The sequence below is a fragment of the Puma concolor genome, chromosome C1, assembly GCF_028749965.1.
Source record: "Puma concolor isolate L17-30 chromosome C1, mPumCon1.1.hap2, whole genome shotgun sequence".
NCBI lineage: Eukaryota > Metazoa > Chordata > Mammalia > Carnivora > Felidae > Puma > Puma concolor.
In genome coordinates this window covers 119,195,640-119,219,811 of record NC_141674.1, presented here as the reverse complement: position 1 = coordinate 119,219,811, position 24,172 = coordinate 119,195,640, and the positions used below count along the sequence as shown (strand labels likewise).

The 24,172-nt window shown below is 36.5% G+C and overlaps 1 protein-coding gene across 13 annotated transcripts in view; it reads left to right on the top strand.

The window, feature by feature from the left end:
- PTPN4 (protein tyrosine phosphatase non-receptor type 4) overlaps positions 1-24,172 on the top strand; it is a 236,883-nt gene that overhangs the window by 27,633 nt on the left and 185,078 nt on the right. For all 13 annotated transcript variants that reach the window (XM_086718402.1, XM_086718407.1, XM_086718410.1 and 10 more), the window contains exon 2: positions 17,850-18,004. In XM_086718402.1, the coding sequence (XP_086574528.1) occupies positions 17,907-18,004 (98 nt within the window). In that variant the 5' untranslated portion in view covers positions 17,850-17,906. The remainder of the gene's footprint in view (positions 1-17,849; positions 18,005-24,172) is intronic.

Genomic DNA, 24,172 nt, shown 5'->3' with positions numbered 1-24,172 from the left:
TGAGCTCATGAAACTGCAAGATCATGACCTGAGCTGAAACCAACAGTCAGAAACTCAACCGGCTGAGCCACTCAGGCTCTCCTGTACTTTTATTTACATGAACTCATAAGAAAACTTAGGATATCCTTCCCCCCCCCCCCCAAATTAACTTGTTGGGTCATTCTTTTTGCCAGGGCTCTTAAAAATACATATTCTTCTTCTTCTTTTTTTTTTTAATGGTTGTGTAAGAACTCCAATAGAGCATATTTAGAATAAGCAAAGAGATCACAGATGATGAAAAGTGACAACACAAATTTCACAAAATTAAAAAATACATTACTTTCACTAATTAATGGCCTGTCACACCTGTAAAGTAACATTTGTTGATTATAGAAACTTAGATCACCTCTTCATATAACTAAGTTTTTAAAAAGTTATTTTTATATGTTTAAAAAAAATCTTTTAATGTTTATTTTTGTAAGACATAGAGGGCACATGTGAGTGGGGAAGGAGCAGAGAGAGAGGGGGACAGAGGACCTGAAGCCAGCTCTGTGCTGACAGCAGAGTGCTTGATGTGGGACTTGAACTCATGAACTGTGAGATCATGACCTGAGCTGAAGTTGACCACTTAACTGACTGAGCCACCCAGGCACCGTAAAAAATTATTTTTAATTGTGTAAAGTATGCATAATGAAATTTAGCATCTTAATTATTTTTAAGTATGTAGTTAGTGGTATTAAGTATATTCATATTGTTGTGGAACCATCACTGTCATCCATCCCCAGAATGCTTTTCATCTTTCAAAACTGAAATGCTGTATACATTAAACAACTTCTCATTCCCTCCTACTTTCCCTTGGCAACCACCATTCTGCTTTCTATGAAATTGACTACTATAGATACCTTATTAGGTGGAATCAACCAGTATTTGCCATTTTGTGACTGGCTTATTTCACTTAGCATGGTCTTCAAGGTTCATCCACATGGTATGTAGCATGTGTCAGAGTTTCCTTCCTTGTTAAGGCTGAATAATATTCCATTTTATGGTTGTGCCACATTTGTTTTCCCATTCATCCACTGATGGACACTTGGCTTGCTTCCTCCAACCTTTTGGCTAATGTGAATAAAGCTGCTGTGAACTTGGGTGTATTAATATCCCTTCAGGACCAAGCTTTTCAATTCTTTTGGTTATATACCTAGAAGTGGAATTGTTGGATCATGTGATAATTTTATTTTTAATTTTTTGAGGAACCACATGCTGCTTTTCATAGCAGCACACCATTTTACTCTCCACCAATAATACTACATTGTTTTGATTACTGTAGCTTTGTAAAAAGTTTTGAAATGAGAAAGTGTGACACTTCTAACTTGTTCTTCTTTTCAAGGCTTCCAGTATCTCCCTATCCTTGTTATTTTCTGTGTTTGTTTGTTTCTTTGTTTTTGACAGTAGCCAACCTAATGGGTGTGATGTAGGATCTCATTATGAATTTAATGTGCAATTAATTCCCTGATCAGTGATATTGAGAAACTTTTCATGTGTTGATTGGCCCAGTTTCATACCTTTGCATGTGGGTTTCCATTTTTCCCATTACCATTTATTGAAAAGACTGTACTTTCCTCATTGAATGGCCTTGGCACCCTTATAGAAAATCATTTGAACATGTATAGCAAGGGTTTATTTTTGGGCTCTCCATTCTATTCCATTGGCCTTTATGCCAGTACTACATTGTTTTGATTAGTGTAGCTTTGTAATAAGTTTTGAATTGAGAATGTGACACCTCCAACTTTGTTCTTTTCAAGATTTGTTTTGGCTATTCACAATCCTTGGAGATTCCATATGAGTTTTAGGATGGATTTTTCTGTTTCTACAAAAAATGCCAGTGGGGTTTTGATAGTTTTACATTAAATGTGGTAGATGGCTTTGGGTAGTTTTGACATCTTAATATTTTCTTCCAATCCATGAACAGAGGATTTCCATCTTTATCTTCTTCAATTTCCTTGCCTCAGTGTTTTGTCATTTTCGGTATACAGGTCTTTTGCCTCCTTAGTCTAATTTACTTCTAAATATTTTATTATTTTTGATGTTATTGTATGAAAGTTGTTTTCTTAATTTCCTTTTTTGGATCATTGATTATGAAGGTGTAGAAACCCAACTGATTTTTACAGGTTGGATTTGTATCCTACCACTTTGCTAAACTTATTAGTTTCAGTCTGATATTAATACAGTTACGCTGTCTCTGTTGTGGTTACTGTTTTTCTGGTATATTTTTTTTACATTGTTTTACATTTGAATGTAAATGGAATCTTCAGTTTCCATCCAGGACTCGAATCTAAATTGTGTCTTTTGTAGAGATTATATAATTGGAGCAGGGCTTTATTTTTTTTTTTTAATTTCATTTTTTTTTAACGTTTATTTATTTTTGAGACAGAGAGAGACAGAGCATGAACGGGGGAGGGTCAGAGAGAGAGGAAGACACAGAATCTGAAACAGGCTCCAGGCTCTGAGCTGTCAGCACAGAGCCTGACGCGGGGCTTGAACTCACGAGCTGCGAGATCATGACCTGAGCCGAAGTCGGATGCTCAACCGACTGAGCCACCCAGGTGCCCCTGGAGCAGGGCTTTAAAAAAGATCTATTGTAAAAAAAAAAAAAAAAAAAAAAAAAAAAAAAAGATCTATTGTGTGAATCTTTGCCTTTTGATTTGAGTGTTTATATCATTTACATTTAATGTTGTTATTGATAAGGTAGTGCTGTCTTACTAGTTTTGTTAGTCTTTGTCCCTTTTCCACTGTAATCTGTATTATAGCTTTCTTTTAAGTTGATATTTCCCAACCTGTCATTTTAATTATGTCATTTATTTTCTGTATTATTTTCAGCTTATTTCTTAGTGGTTTCCCTGGGAATTTACTTCTAACTGTTTAGTTGGGGATGATAGCAGATTAATCTCAAATATAGGAATTTTGCTCCTATATAGCTCACCTTCCCTTTCCTTTTTGTAGTATTGCCATATAGATTACATTTTTATAAAGTATAATCCCATCAACAGTTTCTAAGTGTTGCTTTATGCATTTGTGTTTTAAATCAGGAGGAAAAAAGTTACAAATAAAAAATACGTTCATAGGGTTGTTTATATTTAGCCACATAGTTACCCTTACTGGTGGTTTTCATTTTTTCCTTGGATTTTATTTTATTTTTTACTTTTTTTTTTTTAATGTTTATTTTTGAGACAGAGACAGAGACAGAGTGTGAGCAGGGGAGGAGCAGAGAGAGAGGGAGACACAGAATCCGAAGCAGGCTCCAGGCTCTGAGCTGTCAGCACAGAGCCCAACACAGGGCTCGAACTTGTGAACCATGAGATCATGACCTTAGCTGAAGTCAGACATTTAACTGACTTAGCCACCAAAGTGCCCCTCTTCCTGTGGATTTTAGTTGCTCTCTAAATGTCCTTTTATTTCATCTTTTAGTGTTTTTTTTTTCCCTTAGGGCAGATCTGCTAGTGACAGATTCCTTTAGGTTTTGTTTTGTTTTGTTTTGTTTTGTTTTGTTTTTTGGACCTCTCTTAAATTCTTCATTTATGAAGTATTGTTTTGCTGGATATTGAATTCTTGTAGATAGTCTTTTTCTGTTAGCACTTTGTGTCATTTATTGCCCTTTGACCTACATGGTTCCTATTAGGTATTAGTCTGTAAATGTTATTGAGGATCACTTGTAGGCAATGAGTCACTTTTCTTTTGCTACTTTCAAGATTTTTTTTTTCTTTGTGCTTTAATAGTTTAAGTAGGATATGTCTAGGATCTGGTTGAGTTTATCTTTTTTGGAAGTCAATGGATTTTTCTGATGGGTGGCTTAAATTTTTAAACATCAAATTTGGGGACTTAATCTGCCATTTGCCATTTTCTTCAAATATTTTCTCTGCCTCCTTTTTAGTTGACTGTTCTGAGACTTCCATTATAAATATGTTAGTGTAGTTGATTATGGTGTCTCTCAGGTCTCAGACTCTTTTTTTTTTTTTCCCATTCTTTATTCTTTCTGGTCCTCAAATTGGCTGTTTTCAATTGACTTATTTTCAAGTTCACAAATTCTTTTTTCTCTTGAAAGAGAAAAAATTTCTCTTGAATTGAAAACAAAAAGTTGTTTCCTTCATATTTGGACTATCCTGTGTTTAGAACCATTTAATATCATTGTATAGATTATTCTTTGAGAGTAAATTGATCACTTGAAGATTAGTCAGTTTGTTTTTCAGCTTAGAGTACATCACGTGGTTATATCATGGTCCCTAAAATAACCCTTTGAGGTGAGTGCTATTACTTTGACCATTTTATAGATGAAGCAAATGAGGTAGATGTAGGTTAAATAGAATAAACATACATCTGGTGATCATCTATATTCTTAATAACAGGCCTTATTGTAATAGCATACAGAACAGTCTCTACATCTGAATTCTTGTGACATCTAAGGTTCAAACTGAGTATTAAAAATTTAAATTTACATTGTCAGCATTTGCCACTAGTAGAAGAAATCAGCCATATTAACACGATGAAGTGGCCAAAATGTGCATTATGTTAAATTAAATTGAATTTTCTTATATAATCAGGAGATTATGAATCATAATGTCAGAATTCTCTACATATTGTCCCTCTTAAGTGGTTTGACTGTATGCTTTTTAACAGTTTTTTTAAAAAAGTTATTTATTTGAGAGAGAGAGAGCAAGTGGGGTAGGGTGAGAGAGAGAGAGAGAGAGAGGGAGAGGAAGAAGAAGAATCCCAAGCTGGCTCTGGGCTGAGAGCAGCACAGGGTTCCATCTCACAAACTGTGAGATCATGACCTGAGCTGAAATCAAAAGTCAGACTAACCGACTGCGCTACCCAGGCACCCCTTTTAACAGTTTTATTGAAATAAAATAGCATATAATTAACTGTATATATATTTGAAGTATAGTATTTGATAAGTTTTGACATATTTATACATCCATAAAACTTCTTGTCACCACAATCAATATAATGAACATGTGCTTTACTCCCAAAAGTTTCCTTGTGCCCCAGTGTGATCCCTTCCTCCACACTGCTGCACCTGAGGGAACTGCTGCTCTGCTGTCACCAAATATTACTTGGTATTTTTTAGAATTTTATATAAATGGAATCATATAGCATGTACTCTATTTTCTTTTTTTTAAGTTTATTTATTGTGAGAGAGAGCGTGCATGGGGCAGAGAGAGAGGGGGAGAGAGAGAATCTCAAGCAGGCTCTGCACCATCAGCACAGAGCCCGAAGTGGGGCTAGAACTCACAAACTGAAGAGATCATGGCCTGAGTTGAAATCAAGAGTCGGACCCTTAACTGACTAAGCCATCCAGTTGCCCCTCCCTGTACTCTTCTTTTTGATCTAGCTTCTTTGAGCATAATTATCTTGAGATTTGTACATCTTGTTGTGTATATCAATAGTTCTGTTTTTATTATGTACTAGTATTCCATTTTATTAACAAACCACAGGTGAATAGGTATGTACCACATGTGAATAAATTCATTTACCTGTTAATAGACATTTGTTTTGTTTCCACTGTTTACCTAAACAAATACAAGTCTTTATATGGACATATGCATTTATTACCTGGAAATGGAATGGATGGCTTATAGAGTTGGGAGTAAGTTCAAATTTGTAAGAAAGGGCCAGGCTGTTTTCTAGTGTCACAACGTAAGTTCAAATTTGTAAGAAAGGGCCAGGCTGTTTTCTAGTGTCGTTGTGACACTTTGTATTCCCACCAGCAATGAATGAGAGATCCATTTTTTCCTGCTCTTTGCCAGCATTTAGTGTTGTTCTATCCTGATGGGTAGTAGTGATCTTGTGTTATGGTTTTAATTTGCAATGTCTGATGATGTTGAGCATCTTTTTATGTGTGGGTAATCCCTGCATTGGGCTCTGTGCTGACAGCTCAGAGCTTGGAGCCTGCTTTGGATTCTGTGTCTCCCTCTCTGCCCCTCTCCTGCTCATGCTCTGTCTGTCTCTCTCTCAAAAATAAACATTAAATAAATAAATTTAAAAATTCTAAAAATACTGTTAAAATATATATACTTTTCTTTTCACTTTATTTAAAAAAAAAATACTTATTTTTGAGGGGGAGAGAGAGAGAGAGAGAGAGAGAGAGAGAGAATCCCAAGCAGGCTCTGCACGAAGCCTGATGCAGGGCTTGAACCGTGAACTGTGAGTGAGATCCTGACCTGAGCCAAAATCGGGAGCCGGACAACTTAATGTACTGAGCCACCCAGGGATCTCAAAAAGTACGTATCTTAATTAAAAAATACTTCATTGTTGGGGCGCCTGGGTGGCTCAGTCAGTTAAGCATCTATCTGGCTTTGGCTCAGGTCATGATGTCGTGGTTTGTGGGTTTGAGTCCCATGTCAGGCTCTGTGCTGACAGCTCTTAGCCTGGAGCCTGCTCAGATTCTGCATCTCCCTCTCGCTCTGCCCCTCCCTGTCTCTGTCTCTCAAAAATAAATAAATGTTAAAAAAATTTTTTTTAATACTTCATTGCTAAAAAATGCTATACATGAGTTGTAATTACTGGTCACAGATCATCATAACAATTATAATAATAATAATGACAATAAGTGTGAATATTGAGAGAATTAACTGAAATGTGACACAGAGACTTGAAGTAAACAAATGCTGTTGGAAGAGTGATGCCATAAACTTGTTTGATGCCGGATTGCCACAAACCTTCAATTTGTCAAAATTCAGTATCTGTGAAGTACAGTAAAATGAGGTGTGTCTGTATATCTTGGTCAAAATTTAGTTGTCCATATATGTGTAGATCTCATTTTGGACTCTTATTTTGTTTCATTCCTTTATTTATCTTAATGTCAATACAATAGTGCCTTCGTTTCTGTAGCTTATAATGAATGAGTTTTAAAATAGTAGATTTAGTCTCCCATTTTCTTTCTTTTTTGAAGTTGTTTTCATCTATTTTCAATTCAAATCTTTTTATGACCTATTTAAGTCTCTTTCATTTTCATATAAGTTTTAGAATGGTTTGTCAATTTCTGTAAGAAGCCTGCTGTGATTTTTAGTGAGATTGCCTTGAATCTATAGATCGTCTAACCTGTGAACACAACATATCCCCTCATAGATTTTATTTCTTCCTTAGTAATTAATATTTCTTCCTTGGTTTTGAAGTTTTCAGTTTTAATGCTATTGTAAATTATATTATTTTTAAAATATTATTTTTTCGTTGCTAGTTTATTAGAAATACAATTAATTTTTACCTTTGGCGTGGTATTTTGCTTTGCTAAACTCAAGTTATTCTAGCAGCAGCTTTTTTTTTTTGTAAATCTTCAGATTCTCTATGTAGCTAATTATGCCATCTGCAAATATTGATGGTTTTTCTTCTTCCTTTGTAACCTCAATGACTTGTATTTCTTTTTCTTGCTTAATTGCTACTCCTCACCCCTCCACTGCAGTTCTGAATAACAGTGATGAGAGCTGATTGGATTTCCTCGTTTTGTTCCTACTATTAGCTGGAAGCCATTCCATTTTTCAGTGTGAAGTATGATGTTAAGAATGTTTTCCACAGATGTCCTCTGTCATGTCAAGGAAGATTTGTGTGTCCCCTGTTTTATTCTCTACCACCCGTTTCATCTTTCTTGTACTTTCTTGCTACTGCCAAGCCATGTCATTTGTTTCTTTTTGTGACAGCCTAAACCTTTTAATCTGTATTTGTGATGATTGAAAATAAACTATCATTTTGTCCTTTGAAGTTAAAAGAAATTCAGAAAGAATGTGCTTTTTACTGAACAGAAAACATTGTATTAACATTAGAATTCTAAATATGAAAGAATTTTATCTCAGAATTTTAATTCACCACTATATGAATATGCCTGAATGCTTTTTCTGTCTCTTATTATATTTGCCCGTAATTTATGTAGTTTGAATATCATCATTTATGCTCAGCTCTTTTGACTTAATATGCATAAATTTTTAATGTCTGTAGACAAAAAGATTTATCATAATTTTAGGTCTTTTAAGAATATTTAAAATTTTATTAGTACATTGAGTATAAAATGACTGAACATTTTTATAGATCACAATTCATATTCTTTTATTTTTTATTTTTATTTTTTATTATTTTTTAATGTTTATTTTTTATTTTTTAAATTTATTTTTATTTATTTATTTTTTTATTTAAAAATTTTTTTTAATGTTTATTTACTTTTGAGAGAGAGAGGAAGGGCCAGAGAGAGAGGGAGGCACAGAATCTGAAACAGGCTCCGGGCTCCGAGCTGTCAGCACAGAGCCCAATGCGGGGCTCAAACTCACAAACCGTGAGATCATGACCTGAGCTGAAGTCGGACGCTTAACCGACTGAGCCAACCAGGCGCCTCTGTTTATTTGTTTTTGAGAAAGAGAGAGACAGAGTTTGATCAGGGGAGGGGCAGAGAGAGAGGGAGACACAGAATCCAAAGCAGGCTCCAGGCTCTAAACTGTCAGCACAGACCCTGTCACGGGGCTCGAACTCACGAGTGGTGAGATCCTGACCTGAGCCGAAGTTGGATGCTTAACTGACTGAGCCACCCAGGCACCCCAGAATTCATATTCTTTTAAAAAGAGAGGGCTCGTTTCCACTGAAAGCAGTTATGTATACATGTATATCAGTTTTACTGAAAACACTTTTCAGATGAAGAAAGAAAGATGTGATGGAGAATTTTTTTTTTTAATTTTTTTTTTTTTGTTTGTTTTTTCAACGTTTATTTATTTTTGGGACAGAGAGAGACAGAGCATGAATGGGGGAGGGGCAGAGAGAGAGGGAGACACAGAATCGGAAACAGGCTCCAGGCTCTGAGCCATCAGCCCAGAGCCCGACGCGGGGCTGGAACTCACGGACCGCGAGATCGTGACCTGGCTGAAGTCGGACGCTTAACCGACTGCGCCACCCAGGCGCCCCTGTGATGGAGAATTTTAATTGACCTTTTTTTTCTAAAGCATCCTGAAGATTTGGCATAATTTTTTTCACAGTTAGAATTTTCAAGTAATAAAATTTCCCAGAAATCAAACAGAATTATTGCTTTATGAGAGGAAAGTAAATGTGGCAAAAAGTGTGAATATACTTAGTATATTGGTAACTAAATCTTCGTAACTGAAGTGAAGATTTCATTTTATGGAGAAGTCTCAAGAGTGGATTAGACAGTTCATTTTTGCTTTAGGTCTGAAGTCTTTAAGTAGTGTTTCCCAAGAAAGTAACTTAGCACTAAAGATACTGAGTAGTGGGAGCAGTGCTAATAAGACTGTATTTCACAGCTAAGATTCTAAAATGTACAAGACAGAATAGTCTGGAAAATATACTTAATTTATTATACTTTTCATTTGGTTACTTAAGGAATACTTACTCTGTGCCCAGCATCTTAATAAGGTTTGGGGTTGAAAGTTATAAAAGGAAGTATAATGGTAATTATGTTAGAACCAGTCTCTGCCTACTTGGCACTTACAGCTTCTTTTGAAGGATGCTTGCAAGAGGGCTAGAGGAAAATAAAATATTTTATGCTAGAACATAAGTTCCATAAGAATAGGAACTTGTGATCCCCCCCCTCCCCCCCCAATTGATGTATGCTGAGGGCCTAGATCAGTGCCTGGCACAGTTTAGCAAATATTCGCTGAATATTTAGTCTACTTAGAAGTTATTCCTGGGGTACATGGCTGGCTCAGTTGGTAGAGCATGTGACTTTTGGTCTTGGGGTTGTGAGTTCAAGCCCCACATTGGGCAGAGAGATTAAAGTTTTTGTTTTTGTTTATTTTAAAGAAAGAATGCCTGTATGTGCAAGTGAGGGGAAGAAGGGGCTGAGGGACAGGGAATCAGCGGGGATCCTGACATGGGGCTTGATCCCACTACCCTGGGATCATGACCTGAGCCTCATTCAAAGAGTCAGATGCTTAACCAGCTGAGCCACCCAGGCGCCCCTGGGCAGAGAGATTACTTAAAATTACTGTTTGTTTTTAAAAAAAGAAATTATTCTAATTTTTTTTAATGGAAAGGATATTTTTCATGAATATGAGTTTAAAACTCAGAGTCCCTCCTTTTAGGGTTTTTTTTCCCCTTCAAGAAATAATTGTTTTATTAATTTTAATTCCAATTAGTTAACATACAGTGTTATATTAGTTCAGGTGTACAATATAGTGATTCAGCAATTCCATACATCACCCAGAGCTCGTTGCAATAAGTGCACTCCTCATTCCTCATCACCTATTTCCCTCATACCCCACCACCTCCCTGCTGGTAACCATTGTTTTGTTCTCTAAAATTTAAGAGTCTGTTTCTTGGTTTGTCTTTCTCTTTTTTTCCCTTTGCTTGTTTGTTTTGTTTTGTTTCTTAAGTTCCTTATATGAGTGAAATCATATGGTATTTGTCTTTTCCTGACTGACTTATTTTGTCTGACTTAGCATTATACTCTGGTTCCATTCATGTTGTTGCACATGGCAAGATTTCATTCTTTTTTTATGGCTGAATAATATTCCGTTGTATAAATATTACCTCCTTTTTATCCATTCAGCAACTGATGGACACCTGGACTGCTTCCATAATTTGGCTATTGTAAATAATGCTGCTATAAACATAGGGGTGCATATATCCCTTTGAATTAGTGTTTTTGTATTTTTTGGGTAAATACCCAGTGATGTGATTGCTGGCATGTAGGGTATTTTTAACTTTTTGAGGAACCTCCATACTGTTTTCCATAGTGGCTACACCAGTTTGCTTTCCCACCAACAGTGCACAAGTGTTCCTTTTTCTCCACATTCTTTCCAATACCTGTTGTCTCTTGTGTTGTTGATTTTAGCCATTCTGACAGATGTGTGGTGACATCGCAATGAGTTTTGATTTGCATTTCTCTTATGGTGAGTGATGGTGAGCATCTTTTCATGTGTCTGTTGGCCATCTGTATGTTTCCTTTGGAGAAATGTCTGTTCTCTTCAAGAAATATTTTTTAAAATTTGAAGATTACTATTAATGAATTTTTTTCTCAAAGGTTAGAGGATAACATCAAACCACGTAATCAAATAAAATTATTTAAAACTCTCAGCAGGGTGTAAACTAGTAAGGTTTTATTGCAAATTATAGGTGGCCAACATCTTGTGACAATCCACATTTAAGAGCGTTGAATGTTTAGAATAGATTGTGCATTTCTGTAGTTGGGCTTAGCAGTGCAAATTTATTCTTTTAAAGTTAATTTGCATTGTCTTAAATACTTTCTGCCCATTATTGTTAGTGACTTGAGGTTGAGAGGAATATTTTGGTAATAATAGCTACTTGAGCTTGTGTTTAAAGTTTTATCGTGTAATTTAAAAAATATGTAAGTACAACCACTGTCTGGAAAATATTTTTATTTATAAGCATAAATCTAAGGAACATGAGATTTTGAGGATAGAGGGTAGATACATTTTGTTCTAACTTAAGAACATTTACATATGTTAATTATAATGTCCTGCTGTCCTATTGTTAGTTCTTCTTGTTTGAATATTATCTATTTAGGGTACCCAAGTTTAGGTTTCTTTGGTCTGTAAAGAACAGTGGCTTTAACCTTATTTATAATCTACTAAACCTGTTTAAACATGGAGCCAATAGATGGGTTTCTTTCAGGATACATTTATCTCTAAATATGTTGTCTAAGAGTAGATTTGGGTAGTCTCTAAAAACATGTGACTTAGTTTTCTAAATAATTACATATCTGTGGAAATGCTACTCAGTGTTTTCTTTGTTTTTGCCAAAAATGGAAGTAATACCCAATACAATATTTGCTTAATGTTAATAATTGGTTTTCAAAATAATCTGCTGTTTGCATTTCACTTTGTAAATAATAGTCATAATAAAACTATATATATATATATATATATATATATATATATATATATATATAGTTTTTTAAATTTTTTAATGTTCATTTATTTTTGAGAGACAGAGAAAGAGTATGAATGGGGAGGGGCAGACAGAGAGGGAGACACAGAATCTGAAGCAGGCTCCAGGCTCCGAGCTGTCAGCACAGAGCCTGACGTGGGGCCTGAACTCATGAGCCATGAGATCATAAGCTGAACCCGATAAAACTATATATTTAAAGCATAGTATTAGTTGGGGCATCTGGGTAGCTCAGTTGGTTAAGCGTTTGACTTCAACTCAGGTCATGATCTCACAGTTTGTGAGTTCAAGCCCCTTGTGGTACTCTGTGCTGACAGCTTGGAGCCTGGAGCCTGCTTCGTATTCTGTGACTCTCTCTGTCTCTGCCGCTCCCCTGCTCGTGCTCTCTCTCTCTCTCTCAAAAATAAATAAATATTAAAAATTAAAAAAAAAAGCATGATATTAGCACTCCCTAAACATCAGTTAGAAAATTGTATGAGATAACATAAACTAGACTATGGTGAGTAGTAATCAAGGACATATGTAATTAAAGAGTTCTTAAAATGGATAGATTTCTTTGTTCATATAGTCTCCTTCAATGATTTCTTGAAAATTTATATGTAGCATAGAGGATGATCAGAAGAGCCCCCTAGAAGCATTTGATATTTTGCTCAACTGAGACTTTCAACAATTATGTTCTCTTAGCATCTCCAAAAGAACATCTTACTTTCATAAGTGAATAGAAAAAGTTTGAGGTACGAGGAAAAGGTGTCTCTTCTGAGAAAAGCACTCATCTGTCAGCTGGATGTCATATATTAAGATGCTCATAACTTTTGGGAGTGTGTTTTCAAAATGTAATGGAAATTCTGACGACTTATTTGTCAGAATTAGCTTATTTGGCTTATTAGCTTATTTGGCTTATTGCTATCTTATTTCTTATCACCTGTGGGCAGTTAGGTTGTCACTGCCATAATTGTGTCACTTGTCAAGTGGTATGTATCGTAAATGTAGATAATTTTCAAGACTATGGAAGAATCTCAAATATGGAAGTATCTGGGTGAGTTACATAGAAATTTCATTGAAACAACCAAAAAAAGAAATTTCAGGGAAACTGTTAATCTGGGTTCAGGTGCAAATGTCAAAAGTAAGTGTGCCAATAAATGGGGAAGACTGGTGTTGGCAGAATACACTGATATTTTTTGATCCTGTCATTCCTGTACCATTCTTTGACATTGGAATATCTTTATAACATTGTCCAGTGCTCTTTTTTTTTGGTAGCTCCCCCTACTGTTAAACCTAATTTGCCGATTCTCTGTTCCTTATGAATTTCCTTAGGTCTTTGACCACTTTTTTCAGTTGGACCACTCACCCCAGTTGAAGGGAAGGCAGGGCTGGGGAGAAGGGAAAATATATATCTGTTATAGGCAAGAGTTTAACATACACAAAGAGATCGTTGTGTGTGTTGCTTCATATTTTCTATTAATGTGTAATGAATTACCCTAAATGTAGTTTAAAACGATACACATTTATTTTCTTCCAGTTTCTGTGGGTTGGGTGTATGGGTGTAGCTTGGTTGGCTCTTGGAAAGTTGCTCTCTAGATGTTGACTAGACTTGGGGATCCTGGGTTCTTTTCCAAGGTCATGTGATTGTTGATTAATACAATCAAAAGTAGGGCTCAGGTCTTTAGTTTTTTGCTGGCTATCAGCATCTAGAGGCTCCTGACACAGGTCCTCTTACAATACGGCAGACCATATCTTTAAATGTTTATTTTGTTTTATTTTTTGAGAGAGAACATGAGCTGGGGAGGAGCAGAGAGAGAGAATTTCAAGCAGGCTCCGTGCTGCCAGTGCAGAGCCCAGTGCAGGGCTTGAACTCACGAACCATGAAATCATGACTTGAGCCGAAATCAAGAGTCGAATGCTTCACCAACTGAGCCACCAAGGCACCCTGGCAGACCATGTATTTAAAGCCAGCAGGAGAATTTCTTTTACTTCAGGAAGTAAAAGAATTTTGCACCTCAGTGTGGCCCACCAAAGGCATTCTTTTCTTTTGATTTGGGACTTAAATCACATCTGCAATATCTTTCTTACCCTTCACCTAATTGTGGAAGGAAAATCTCATCAAATTTCTTGTCTTTGCCATATTCAAGTGGAGGGCATTGTACTGTTATCTGATTAAGAGTAATAAAAATAAAAGTTTTTAGTTTACATTCACTTACTCCTTCTTTGAAACTCTTCTTTATGTAAATCTGAGTTTTGACCTATATTATTTTGCTTCCATCTAAATAACTTTTTAAAAAGTATCTTTCAAGACTGGTGCACTGGCAACAAATCCATCCCCCCCCCCTTTTTTTTTTGTCTGAGAAATTGTATGTTTCTCTTTCTCTTTTGAAAGGTAATTTTGCAGGATATAGAATTCTCGGTTGGTGGGTTTTTTTCTCTTAACATTTCAAACATTCCACTCTACTTTCTTCTTGTTTGCAGGCTTAAGTAGTCAGATGTAATTCTTATATTTGCTCCTCAGTGTTTTTTTCCTGTGACTTCCTTCAGGATTTGTTTTTTTTTTAAGAATTAAAAAAAATTTTTTTTAAAAAAACATTTATTATTGAGAGGCAGAGACAGACAGAGCATGAGCATGGAAGGGGCTGAGAGACGGGGAGACACAGAATCCAAAGCAGGCTCCAGGCTCTGAGCTGTCAGCACAGAGCCTGACAGGGGGCTTGAACTCACAGACTGAGACATCATGACCTGAGCCGAAGTCAGACACTTAACTGACTGAGCCACCCAGGTGCCCCATTTTTAAGAATTTTTTAAAGTTTATTTGTTTTGAGAGAGAGGGAGGGAGAGAGAGACATGTTGAGGGGCAGCGAGAGAGGGGGAAAGAGAGAATCCCAAGCAGCCCCCACACCATCAGCGTGGAGCTCAATGTAGGACTCAAAGTCACAAACTGTGAGATCGTGACCCAATATGAAACCAAAAGTTGGATGGATACTCAGCCAACTGAGCCACCCAGGTGCCTCCAGGAGTTTTTAATCTTTGATTTGTAGTTTTAAAATTATATGCTTAGGTATAGGCTGGTTTTTGTAGGGTTTTGTTTTGTTTTTTTGGAGGGGCATTTTTCCTTCTTAGTGTTGTCAAGGCTTTTTGGATCTGTACTTTGATCTCTGACATTAATTTGGGGAAACTCTCAGTCATTACTGTTATAAATATTTTTTCTTATTTTTCTCCTTTTTCTGGTATAGCCACTGTATCTATGTTATACCTTTTTAAAAATTTTTTTTTGTCCCACAGTATTTGGGTGTTCTGTTTTTATTTTTGTTTTTGTTTTTTTAGTCTTTGTTCTTTTTGCTTTTTGGTTTTTGAGGATTCTATTAATATATCCTCTAGCTCAGAGAGTCTTTCCTCTGTTGTGTCTGATACATGTCTATCATTAGGCATTCTTCATATATATGTGTTAGTGTTTTTTGCCTATAACATTACTTACTGGTTCTTTCTTAGGATTTCCATTTCTGTGCTCACGTTACCCATCTGTTTCTGCATGTTGTCTACAATATCCATTAGAGCCTTTGGCATATTAATCACAGATAGTTCTTCTCAATTCTCTCTGTGATAATTCCAACATCCCTTTCATGTCTGGTTCTGATGCTTGCTCCATCCTTTCAAATAGTGGTTTGCCTTTTATCATGCCTTGTAAATTTTTCTTTTTCTTTTTTCTTTTTAAAGATTTTATTTGTAAGTAATCTATACACCCAACATGGGGCTCAAACTTACAACCCTGAGATCAAGAGTCACATGCTCTGCTGACAGCCAGCCAGCCAGGCAGCCTGACATCCCTGTAAATTTTTCTTGATAGGCAGGCATGGTGTAGTGGTAAGAGGAAATGCTGTAAATAGGCCTTTAGTAGGTGTGGGGAAGGGTATGGGGAAGGGTGGGGGGAGGAGAGAAGAATTCTGTAATCCTCTGGTTAAGTCTCAGTATTTTAGAGAGCCTGTGTCTCTGGACAGGGTTTCTCAGTTTTTCCCTCCCCTTTTAGATGGGACAGGATATCTAAAGTGGGCTGGAGTTGCGTATTTCCCTTCTCCCACCAGAAGGCTAGAGTTAGTTGGAGTTGAGTATTTTCCTTGCCCCAGGTTTGTTAGGCTCTTGTTAACTAGTTTCTCCTAAGGGCAGTTGTTGTTAAGAACAGAGTGCTTTGGTGTATTTAATAATAGTTTGTGTGTGTGTGTGTGTGTGTGTGTGTGTGTGTGTGTAGTATGTATATGTATGTGTATGTATGTTTACCCCTGGCAGAAAGCTTAACTCTACTTTTCTCAGTACTTACTGTGGGAATCTAATTGGATTCTTGGAAATAAATCTCACAATATTGTGGAAGTCCCCTGGAGTTTTTTTTAACTCTCAGAATTGTCCACACTGAGCCCCCAGCAATTTGCCAGTTACAGTTACTGGTTCCCTGGGTGGTTTCTGCTTGTGACTCTTTACATGAGACCTGTTTGCCTGTCTCTTCAGTCTTGGGGACAGTAGTTTGCCTTGATCTTCTCTTTCTCATAAATCTCAAAAGCATTGGTGATTTTCCAGTCTGTTCTACTTTTTACTTGTTAAAGTGGCATGGGGGCTTGCAAGCTCTTTACGTATGGAACCGGAAACCACCCATCACTGTCTTGTAATTGGTGAACCTTACTTGGCTTAGCCCTTCTTTGTCAACTGCTAAAGCTGTTTTCCTTATATAGTTCTCATACATGTGTAACACTGACTGTTAGCTTTAATCATTTTGACATGAACAGTCTGTGATGTCAACTGCAGTTACTGGATACCACTGATTTGAATTGGTGTTTATTTTTATTATTTTTTGCTTACTCATTATTCAGATTTCTTACTACTTATTGCTTATTCATATTTAAAAATTCTATACCTTGTGTTTCTAATATATCTTATTTCTTTTCTCTAATTGTCTTTAAGAGGAAAGTTTTATGGATTTTAAACTTTGAATCCTTGACTGTCTGAAATGTCGTTAGCTTTGTTCTCCCACATGAACGCTAATTTTTTTGGTATGTAATTCTGTGTTTCATATAATTTTTAGAACTTCAAAGCTACAACTTTCATTGCCTTTTAACATCAAGTACTGCTAATAGCAATGTGTTGTCTCTTCTTTCTTGGGAATGCTATTTTTTCCTCTTAATTTTTTTTATGTTTATTTAATTTTCAGAGAGAAAGAGCAGGAGTGGGGGAGGGGCAGAGAGAGGGACACAGAATCCGAAGCAGGCTCCAGGCTCTGAGCTGTCAGCACAGAGTCTGATGTAGGGCTCGAACCCATGAACTGCGAGATCATGACCTGAGCCAAAGTCAGCCCCTTAACCAACTGAGCCACTCAGGTGCCCTTGTTTTTCCCTCTTAGGTTAAAAATTGAGAAGCAGAGATGTGTAGTCTTATGTTTTCTATTTTGTTTTTGTTTTCTTGAGAATAATAAGAATAATCCTATTAGAATTAGTTTGAATATGAGGATAGTTAAAATGAAGGGTATTATTGTATTTTAAAAAATTGAGCAAACTCCCATGTTTCCCCCAAATCTGAATCAGTTTAATAAAGGGCCCTTCAAAGTTACACAATCTTCCTTCCATTTGCTATTCTACAGTGTCGTTTAATACTTGCATTGGTGAGAAATGTTCCAGCTTCCTAAGATAGCATATGCTCCTACCCCTTTTTTTGGCTACTCCCAAATTTATTTATTTTGAATTGGATTATGACTTCCTGAACAATTCATGTATTGTCTTCCCAATGGAACAGTTCAAAATAAAGCTTTTCTTCAGGCAGTTTGAATTTTAGTTTAGATGATGAACTATATACGGTTCCTTTATTTATGCCTACAATTCTTATCCAGGTGTTTCAAAAGTTATAACTGTTTTTTACCTAAGTGTTAGTTGAACAATATATAACAGCCTTGCTGTTTTAAACTACATTGTATCTTCAACTATTCTTTTATTCAGTGAATTTGTTTTTCAACTTAGACCGTGTGTGGACAGTAATGACCTCACGTTTCCGATTGCCTGCTGGCAGAACCTACAATGTACGAGCATCAGAGTTGGCCCGAGACAGACAGCATACGGAGGTGGTTTGCAACATCCTTCTTCTGGATAACACTGTACAAGCTTTCAAAGTTAATGTAAGTATTTTATATAGTTTTTTTCATAATCTGAATTTAGATTATATTTTAAAACTAAAATTGTTTAATTGTATTATACTTTGAAAAGCCTTATTCATTATCCAGTGAAGAAAGTCTTTTTAGTATGGGTTTGTAAGTTTCTAGTATAAGTTTTGATTTAAACTGGGTCTTTCAAAAGGTTGACACACCAACAGTGCATTATGATAAGTGGAGCAAATCCGTTTGTGGCTGGTTTTTATAAATGAGCTTGAGGTGCTTGAAAGGAATTTATTCCCGTGAGTGATTTACACATTTTCTTCATAATCTTTCTTGTACTTTCCGTGAATAAAGCTTGCTAAACAGAGATAAAGGACAGCCCTGATCTTATCTGAGTCTTGTCTGAAATATTTATTCAACAAATATTTGTTCATCCTATTTCTATTTTTATTTGTTTAATGTTATTTGTGAATTTCACCCATGCAGTATGTTGACAGTTGTTGGTTCGTTGTCAATGCTATGTAGTACTCAGTTATGTGAATATGCCACAATTTGCTTATTCACTTCTTTGTCACCATTTACTTGTCCACTTTACTGTTGGTGTATTTGGATTTTTTCCACTTTGGGCTCTTGTCAGTAACGTTATTGTGAGCATACTTGTACATGTCTTGATATATACAAGGGCGTATTCCTCTTTTTTATTTAAAAAATTTCAAACCTGCAGAAGAGGAGGAAGAATAGGGTAATGAATACCCACATATTCTTTAGCTAGACTGATCCGTTGTTCACATTTTTCACATTTGCTTTATCTTTCTTTTTCTGTGTGTTTTTCTGAACCTTCTGAAAGTAAGTGGTACACTTCACATGTAAGTACTTCAGCCTAGGAATCTCATAAATTACCACAGAACCATTGTCCCCTTCAAAAATCAAATACTATGAAATAATAGTGGCTGGTGTATAGTCTGTGTTCGGACTGGATTCCTCATTCCTCATTTCTGCCTTTCTGTAGCACCTTCCATCTGTTTTTTGCTGTGTTACCTGGGTTTTTCTATACTTAGAAATCTTTCAGTGATGTGAAATACTAATCTTCTGAAATTAGCCTGGATGGACATGGGTATTATGCTAAGTGAAATAAGCCAGATAGAGAAAAATAAATACTGTGTGACTTTACTCATATCTGAGAGCTAAAAAAAAAAGCTGAACTCAGAAAGAGTAAAATGGTGGTTTCCATGGGTTAGGATGTGGGGGAAATGAGATGTTGGCCAAACGGTACAAACTTCCAGTTAGGAGTAAGTTCTGGGGATCTGATATACAGCATGGTGACTGTGGTCAACAGTACTGTACTATATACTTGAAAGTTGGTGAGGGAGTGAACCTTAAGTGTTTGCACTGTACACGAAAAGGGTAATATGTGAGGTGATGCATGTACTAACTTTGTCATGGTAATTGTTTCATGATGTATATGTGTATCACATCATCTTGTCGTACACCTTAAACTTACACAATGTCATGTCAGTTATGTCTCAAAGCTGGAAAAAATAAAATATTAATCTTCTTTCTTTACCAGTTTCTTAAACTTAAAATTTTCTGTATTACAACACGATCGCTAATCTGTTGCTAGTTTATTTTTTTACCCAAACTCCGAACCATTTCACATTGGAAAAGTGGCTGCAGAGTAGTACCTTTAAGAGTATTTTCTAACATACCCAACTAATGTGCTTTTCCGAAATGTTAGCTTTAATTTTTTTCTTTTTTTTTTAGTATTCTGTCCTCTGTTAATACATAGTATAGGTTGCCAACAAAGGATAATAATATTTAGTGAAGGGAATTCTACTTCATAAAAATTTTTAGTTAATGGAAATTCATGTGTTGGGACTTGGTACAAGAAAAGTCCCTTTTCCTGTTATTGACTCATTAAAATTCTTTTGGGGGGGGTTAAATAGTAATTCTTAATTTAATATTCATTATACTTAGTTCATATTTACTTTTAATTTTAACTTGTAATTCTGTATTTGTTTCAAAATATTGCAGAAGGATTTGCTATTTTCTGTTTAGCAAAATTTTTTCTGTTGGGCACTTTAGTTAATAATCCAATGTTGTATTTTTTTAATGTTTATTTTATTTATTTTGAGAGAGAGAGAGCATGCACATGAGCCAGGTAGGGGCAGAGAGAGAGGGACAGAGAATCCCTAGCAGGCTTTGTGCTGTCAGTGCAGACCCCATCATGGGGCTCGATCTCCCTGAGCCGAAATCAAGAGTTGGGTGCTTAACCAACTGAGCCACTCAGGCGCCCCTGGAATGTTGTATTTTTCAATATAGTAATCAATGTGCTAATTACTCTTTTAGAAAGACATATATTTACTCTTTTTATATATCTTTAATACATGTTATATATATTTAAATGTCCATTTTAATACAGTTGAGAGTATCACTAGACTGATAATATTATGGTACTGGAAACTTTACCTTTACTTCAGGTCATCACCAAATTTAGTTTAAGAGGAACAGTATAAGAAATTGACTGTTGGATATGTAGTATATTTATTCCTCAGGGTATTTGGACCCAAGTCTTTCAAAGTGTACTTTTAGTGCACTTAGTACTTTTGTGTAGATGCTGCATATTTTAATCTATGTGAATGGCTTTCTAGTTGTGCAGTTTACAATCTGTACAGCATCATGTGATCTAGTCTGCAAATTAACAGGGGAGTTCAAACTTCTGATATTATTCTCTAAGTCCAGTAAGTACCATTAGGTCTCAGAAATACCCACTGTGGGCAGCTGCTAGTTTCACCAGCCTCTCTATTCCCTGGGAAGGAGAACCGTTCAGTTCTCCAGGTAGTCTCTGGAGGCTGCCAAGCAAGGATTTGTAGCATTTTAGCTGTTGAAATCATTCCTTTCCCTGAAAGATGTCTGTACCACAGATTAAATGTTCATTTTTACCAAAGTTTGCTTTTTTTTCCATCTTGTATTCATCTCATTAAAACCTTTTCTATGTGGGGGCACCTGGGTGGTGGCTCAGTCAGTTAAGCGTCTGACTCTTGGTTTTGGCACAGGTCACGATCTCACAGTTCATGAGTTCTAGCTCCACATCCGGCTCTGTGCCAGCAGTGCGGAGCTTGCTTGGGATTCTCTCTCTCCCTTGCTCTCTGTCCCTCCCCTGCTTGCGTATGTGCTGTCTCTTTCTCTCTCTCCAAAATAAATAAACTTAAAAAAAAAATCATCTGGGGGAGCTTTTTTAAAAAAATAAAAATCTTTTCTGTATATCGTCCTGGGAGAAAATGGTGTAATGAAGGAACTGATAAAACTTCATTAGTTCCTTTTTTTCTTTCTCTTTGTAGACACAGGGTTGAGATAAGCCTATTACTGTTGTTTCAGTTTGAAGTTACATTTTCACTATGGTTTTGGCACAACTACTTTACTGTAGCCAGCCTATGGAGTGTGTTTTCTTTCTGTGTCCTTGAATTCATTGTCAGTCACTAAAAACATGTTTCCATTAAGTACATAGTATCCATACTACGTGGATTCATTTCACCTACCTATGCGGACTTTTTCCAAATTTTGGCTTTTTTTTTTTTTTTATGTCAGTATGGCGATTTAGGAGTAGCCTGTGTGACAAGGAAGGGTTGGGGAAAACCACCCTATTCCAGTTATTAGGACTGTGTAAGAAATTACCCCAAAAGTTAGTGGCATATTTATTATCCTCAGAGGTTCTGTGAGTCAAGGATTCACATAGGTAGGGATGGCTTATATCTCCTCCATGGTTGGACCTCAGCTGGAAAACTCAAGGCTGGAGGCTACAATCATTTGAAGGCTTATTCACTCATATGACTATTACCTACGACCTTAGCTGAGGCTTACACACTTGTGTATGCTCTCTCTGTGTGCCCCGGGCATATTCACAGCATTCCAAAGGTGAGCATCCTCAGAGAGAGTGGGAGCCAGGCTGCAACCACATTGCCTTTTCTGATCTGGCTTTGGAAGTCACATAATGTTACTTCACCACATTCTGTTAGTGCTGTCACAAAGTCACACTCAGGATCAGTGGAAGAGAAAGTTATTCAGCACACATTATTCAGTGTGTAGTTCTAAGGTGCTTCATAGAGAGTAGTGTTCAAAGACGAGGAACAAAGCTTATGCGTTGAGGAATTTTTTGCCTTTTTTTTTTTTTTTGGTCTTTTTGTCCCAGTTTACTTTTTTTTTTAATTAAATTTTTATGTTAAGTAGGCTCTATGCTGCACATGGGGCTTGAACTCATTACCCTGAGATCAAAAGTTGTATGCTCTTCTGACTGAACCAGCCAGGCACTCTTCCCTTAGTTTATTTTTTGGAAATAAAATTATGCTAATAGTACTAAAGCTGTTCTCTAAATTGTTTTGTTTGTTATATATGTCTATGTACTCAAGAATAACTGATACATTTTTTAAAGTTTATTTATTTTGAGAGAGAGAGAAACAGCATGAGTGAGGGAGGGGAAGAGAGAGAGGGGAGAGAGAATCTCAAGCAGGCTCTGTGCTGCCGGTGCAGAGTGTGACAGAGGGCTCAAACTCAGGAAACCGTGAGATCATGACGTGAACCAAAACCAAGAGTCACACTGACTGAGTGACCCAGGCGCCCCAATAATTTTTTTTCATTTATTTTTTGTAATATTTATTTTTGAGACAGAGACAGAATGCGAGTGGGTTGGGGCAGAGAGAGAGGGAGGCACAGAATCCGAAGCAGGCTCCAGGCTCCAAGCTATCGGCACATAGCCCCACACAGGGCTCGAACTCACGAGCTGTGAGATCATGACCTGAGCCGAAGTCGGACGCTCAACAGACTGAGCCACCCAGGTGCCCCAATAATTTTTTTAATGATACTAGTACCTCAGTTGTTAACAAAAGGTGCCATAAATCATCAATTTTTTTTTCTTGAAATAAGGTGAAATTCAATTAATATATATTTTTGTTATGTGATAATTTGGGTTGATGAATATTTAGTTGGCTGAACTTTTTCCTTTTTTTGTCTGTGAAATAATTTGTTAACCAAATCAGTAGTGTAAACCTAATTACAACAGTGTGGTTAGCAGGTGGGGTGCAGGTTGAGATGGGAAGCTAAAGGAGTATAAGGATGGTGAATTTAGCTAAATGAGATGTACTCATTTGCAACCACAGATAGTCCTATATCTGTAAAGGAGGATAGGATTTTAGGGAATTGTATTCCTGATTATTGTTGCACTGACTTTATATATTGTATATGTGAGGAAGTAAGTTTAGAGTCATTAGGTTACTTACTAAGTCAGTGGCAGAGCCGAGAGAGGTGGGGGGGGGCGGGGGGGGGAGAGAGAGAGAGAGAGAGTGTGTGTGTATATGTGAGAGAGAGAGAGAAAGAGAGAGAGAGGGAGGGAGGGAGAGAGGGAAGGTCTTTTAGGACCTCTAGTCAACATTTCAACTATTATTTTATTGTCATTTTCTAGCCCTACTTAAATTCAATATGTTATTTCCTTTAAAAATACTGTATGTGTCACTCAGATTCCCTCAGAAGTGTTTTGTTTTACATATATGATTCATATATACAGTTAAAAAAAAAACAACCAAATAGTTCTAAAAATGTTGTCACAAAAGCCAGCAGTTCCCTGCCCCATTACTACTTAGAAATAACCACATTCAAAACAGTTATTCTCTCATGCTTATTACTATGGTTCTAAGAAACATGCCTATATTATTTCTGCTTTTGTCTGCCTTGTTTTTTTTTGTTGTTGTTGTTGATATTCTTTATTGACTTTGAAGAATGAGACTTCAGATCTCTTACATCTCCCTTCCCCTGTCCATACACAGATAATTCTTCTTCTCTGTTGTCCTCTCAATAAATAAAATAGTTATGTAATATTACTTGATTAGTTCGGTATTTCTTTTCCATAGAGAGAAATGCTCCTATCATCTGCCTGGAGTTTGTAGAGCCTTGCTGGGTCTTCTTAGCACTGAGCGAGAGAAATGGACTGGAGAGCTCTTAGCTCTTCAGTAAGTAGACTTGCACTTACGTAGATTTCCCTGTTTTCAATCCAGTAAAGATGAATCAACAGCTGTCCCCAATGTCCCTGAGTCCAGAGTCTCTGGTTCTTACAGTAATTGGCAATGGGAAGGGGGTGGGGGTGAGAGATGGTCATGGAGGGGCCTGTTACTTATTCAGACTCACTTTGTTTACTGCCTTTTCTGT